Source organism: Teleopsis dalmanni, chromosome X, assembly GCF_002237135.1.
Source record: "Teleopsis dalmanni isolate 2A chromosome X, ASM223713v2, whole genome shotgun sequence".
Taxonomy (NCBI): Eukaryota; Metazoa; Arthropoda; class Insecta; order Diptera; family Diopsidae; genus Teleopsis; species Teleopsis dalmanni.
In genome coordinates, this window is record NC_051848.1 from 55705701 (window position 1) to 55710402 (window position 4702).

Below are 4702 nucleotides of genomic sequence, written 5' to 3' on the forward strand. Positions count from 1 at the left end.
TTTTTAATAATATTTAAGGGTTGCATTCGATATATTTCACCTTAAATTAGTTAATTTATTTATAATCAACTGATTTATATTAAATCTCTATGTATTGTAAATTATCCTCATTATTGGCCCTAATGAGCAAAACTGCCTTAATGAATCAAGTGGAAACATGGTATAAGTAAAGTCAATAAAATAAAAAAATCCATTTTTAATACCGATATTGTTGTTAAGCTGGCTAACACAGCCGGGTTGGATAATGTAAATGCCAGAATATTGTAAAAGTATAAATAAAAGCTTAAAAGAAATAAAAAATAATTGGTAAAAGTATTTTTAATGACTACCTTAAGTTCTTAGCTGAGCAATAAGTGTAGAAAACAAGGAATATCAATTTTACTATAGTCAAGTTTAAGTAAAAAGGTTTCAATTTCTATAGTATTCAAAATCAAAAAGAGGTGGCATCAGAAGTTCATTAAAATCTTTTTTCCTATATTTCTATAGAAACACTATAATTTTAATAATATAAATATTTTACATTAGTCACGACTTTATTGAATTAACCTAACTAAAGAAAAATTTTATTTACCTATATATTAATTATTAATATAATATATTTCAATATATATATTTATATATGTATACATTAATTTAATGCTCAGAATATATGGAAGATCATTTTGAAAATGTCCAAAAATTGTGTCAATTTTTTTCATTCATGCGATGTGGCGTTATTGATACATATTTTCTATAATGTCGGCATATTTTAACAAAACAGCACTTCGTCGAATCTTCAATGTTGGACCTAAATCACAAAAATAGAAAATGCCATAAAACTTTAATTATACATAACCTTTAAAATAGTTTTACTAGCATACCTAGCTCTTCTGATACGACTGAAAAATCCTGTGGTAAGATGGAGAATTTATGTACCTTTTGTGCATTTGATATAGCTTGTTTATTAGCACGAGATATGCCTTCTTCAATAGACTTCACGATTCTAGGATGTAGTGTTATTTTCACTTTCAGTAGATCCTCTTTTTTTATATCATTAGGTATGTTTAGAACCTCAGATAACTTAGTATAGTTCAAGTCTAAAGAGGTCAGCCAATTGATTGTTTCCTCACTTAGCATATCACTCGGTAAGCCTGTGGTATTATCTATATTGGTCTAACCAAATGAAACGATGATTATTATAAAGTATAATCTTTAAAAAGGTTGAAATATAATATTTGTATTCTAATACTAAATGAATTTATTATTTGTATTTATTTAAGTTACTTAAATTTAATATAATAATAGACTTAATATATATAGTATAATATAGTATAATTTTTTTTTAATATAAATAAATTATGATAATATTTTATATATTTTGTTGTCCATTTCGTGGTCCTTACTTGATAGAATGCTTCAGTATGTTAAACTGAATTCTCATAAAGGCATAATCTACATAGTTTAATGTTTACTACTTTACAATATGAATAGTTCAGCCACCAGTGAATCCACCAACCACCAGAGCTTCATTTTCATTAGTAATAAGTAAGCGTAACTTACTATGTAAATTTTATTAACCATACAAAGATCTTCCGTGCTTTTTAACTTATAGTATATATGTTTTCTTGAGTTAACTTACTTGAGATTGCTTGAAATACTTGAATCTCAAGTAAGTTAACTGAACTAACAAAGCCAGTGGAAATGTATTATTACTTAAAAATAAAGTCAGGATAATTGGACCAAAACTATCGAATGCAACCCTTAAAAATAAATTTCCCACAAGGGAAATATGTGTTATATGTTTTATATGTAAAATGTACAACGAGTAATAGCTGAGCTATGAACGCACTGAAAAAGGAAGTATATATAAAAATCTATATATAAGAAGGAAGTATAATATATATATATATATCCACTGTCAAGGAACTTTCTGGCACATAAAAGCTCTTCAACGTGCAATAAGTAACTTATTTCAATGGAAATAACAAAATTTTAAAATTACTTAAGTAACTTACTAAGTAAGCAGTGGAAACATGGTAGCAGTAAACCTCAAGTTATTTACCGGTAAGTCGTTGAAATTATTTTTAAGAAATCTAGTATGATAGCAAAACTATTGAATGATGGCATAGTTTATACAAAATAGCTAGATTAAAACAACAAATGGAAATAAAATCTATATTTTATTTATGTTGTCCTTCAGAAATATGAAATGTATATCTGTATATCATCAATTTTATTAGAACCAAATTTAAGCGATGTTACTGAAAATATGAGTATCTTGGAGGATTATATGCGGATTGTAATGAGTATCTTTTAAATAAATAAAAAGCAAAAATTACTCACCTTTAGAGTCAAAAGAACAGTAAGATATTTTCTTCTATCACCTACAAGCATTGCGTTACTTATATATGGTAATTCTCTCTTTATAAGATTTTCTATATACACCGGTGGTATATTTTCTCCACCAGCCGTTACTATTATCTCTTTAAGTCGTCCAGAAATAAGCAAATTGCCTTCACAGTCAATTCTACCCATATCACCAGTTTTCAACCAGCCCTGTGAATCAATTACTTTTTCAGTACTCTCCATATCATCCAAATATCCCATAAATATATTACGAGAGCGGGCACAAATCTAGAATAGAACGAAACAGTTACGACTCAAAACAATATAACATAATGTGGAAAATGTGTTGTCAAGAAAAAATGAAAGAAATTTCATTTCAAATCATTAAAGTCTAAAGACTTTAATTTTTTTTTTTTGACACTAAAGCTTAATAAAAATACGAACCTCACCGATTTGATTCTCATCAGGTGCATCAATTCGAAGCTCTGTACCTACAGTGGCCATACCAGTACTGTGCAGATTAGTGAGATTTATATCTGTGGAAATAACACCAATTTCTGACGAACCGTAGGAATCGGAAAGTGGCATATCAATACTAAGAAAAAATTTTTTTAGGTCCACGGAAATTGGAGCACCACCAATCAATAAATATTTGCAATTTTCAAGGGCTAAAGCACTTTTAACCTTACCAACAACACGCATTGCAAGCCAATACGCGATGGTAGAAGAAGGGTTCCTGATATTTATTAAAAACTATTTAATCAACATATATTTTCAATTTAATGAACAAATTTTTACCCTTGCATACGATTTAGGTGATAGTTTTGAACGACTGTTCTGCATTTATTTAGTAAGTATTTCGTTATGTACGAGGAATTTTCCTCAACAGCTAAAATTTTCTCCTGAAATTTCTCGTATACGCGTGGTACAGCGAAAAATACAGTTGGTCTCACTTTAATGAGTGTAGTAATTAGAGTCCCTTTTAATGCATTTCGATCGGCAAAGTATACACAACCTCCCAGTGCCATATTAAAAATAACATCACAAAATTGTGCAGCTACATGATTAAGTGGCAAAAAGGAAACTAAGCGCTCCTCACCCTGTTCTATCTTGTCTAGAGTCGCGATCAAACTTCTACCAGATGAAACTATTGCATCATGTGAAAGCATTACACCCTTCGGTAAACCTGTTGTTCCAGACTAAGAATTTATAGTATAAGCATTAATTGTTTTATATGATAATATGTTACACTCAATTTATGCGGTCTAAGTGAGCCGGTCTTTTTGCTAGACAGGCTGACACTTACACCCTATAAATTATTTCAGCTTTCTTTTGAATAACAAAACGCACTTACAGTGTAAACTAGCATCGCGCACTCATTAGCGAAGACATTATTTTCACGTTGTATAAGTTCGTCTGCAAGTTCGTATGTAAACTGCATTTGCATCAAGTCATTCCAACGATAATAACCTTGATCAACACCCACAAAATCATCAAAAGGCTCATGTATCTGAATAACAGCATTTAAAAGCGGCAATCGTGATTTTATTGAACGCACCTTTGCCATCTGTTCTGCGTCATCTACAATGCAAACGGTTGCTGCCGAAGTGCTAAGTACGTGAAAAACTGCTTCCGTCGAATTAGTTAAATATATACCAGCTACTACACCTCCAGCAAGTATAGTACCATACTCTGTGTAGAACCATTCAGGACAGTTAAAAGCAAGTATACCGACAGAGGTGCGCGGTTTCAGACCTACATGTATTAAAGCCAACGCCACTTGCTCTACTTTGTTTTCGTACTGCGCGTATGACACGGTAGTCCATTCATTCTCTGCACCTTCACTATAATTATAGGATAGCGCTTTAAATGTTCCAAACTTCAAACAGCATTCCCTGAAAAACTGTGGAACTGTTTGGGGTTTACGTGCCAACTTATTCTCATTATTCAAGCGTAGTTTTACTGGTGTCAGTAATGAGTCACTAATGTAACTATCAGCTGGTCTTATGGAACTCTCCATTGAAGAAAAATTTTTTGTGAAGTATATGTAATAGTGACACTAAGACAGATTTTTGAATCCTGAAATAAATAAAGGAAAAAATGTGACTAAATTTTAAAAACAATCATTTTTATCTATATATTAAAAATATTTCACAGTAATATACTAAAAAATATTTTTTTGGAGGTGTTCTTGAAATGCATTATTTGTATATAATATCTTGTCTATTAAAGATCTATCGTCATTGGCGAAATTCGACTATATTCAGAAACATTTAGTACGATAAATGTTCATAACATTTAGCTTTTTGAGTAGAATGACTTAGCTCTGCCCTTAAAATAGATTTCAAAATAGCTTCTTTACTGGGACTAAATACGT

General features: G+C 30.5%; 1 protein-coding gene across 1 annotated transcript; it reads right to left on the bottom strand.

The window, feature by feature from the left end:
* Nucleotides 1-637: 637 nt before the first annotated feature.
* On the bottom strand, nucleotides 638-4398 carry LOC119688435 (long-chain-fatty-acid--CoA ligase heimdall-like). Its single transcript, XM_038103115.1, has 6 exons — nucleotides 3680-4398; nucleotides 3124-3524; nucleotides 2770-3061; nucleotides 2323-2613; nucleotides 861-1152; nucleotides 638-787 (listed from the first exon to the last, which is right to left on the bottom strand). Exons 1-6 carry the CDS (start codon nucleotides 4343-4345, stop codon nucleotides 714-716), a joined length of 2016 nt encoding a protein of 671 aa, XP_037959043.1. The 5' UTR covers nucleotides 4346-4398; the 3' UTR covers nucleotides 638-713.
* Nucleotides 4399-4702: the final 304 nt, after the last annotated feature.

Coding starts and splice junctions, on each gene's coding strand:
- LOC119688435 (XM_038103115.1), bottom strand. CDS start 4,345: ATGGAGAGTTCCATAAGACCAGCTGATAGTTACATTAGTGACTCATTA. Junction 3,062..3,123: donor CACCTAAATCGTATGCAAGG/GTAAAAATTTGT, acceptor AATAAATATCAG/GAACCCTTCTTCTACCATCG. Junction 2,614..2,769: donor ATGAGAATCAAATCGGTGAG/GTTCGTATTTTT, acceptor GTTCTATTCTAG/ATTTGTGCCCGCTCTCGTAA.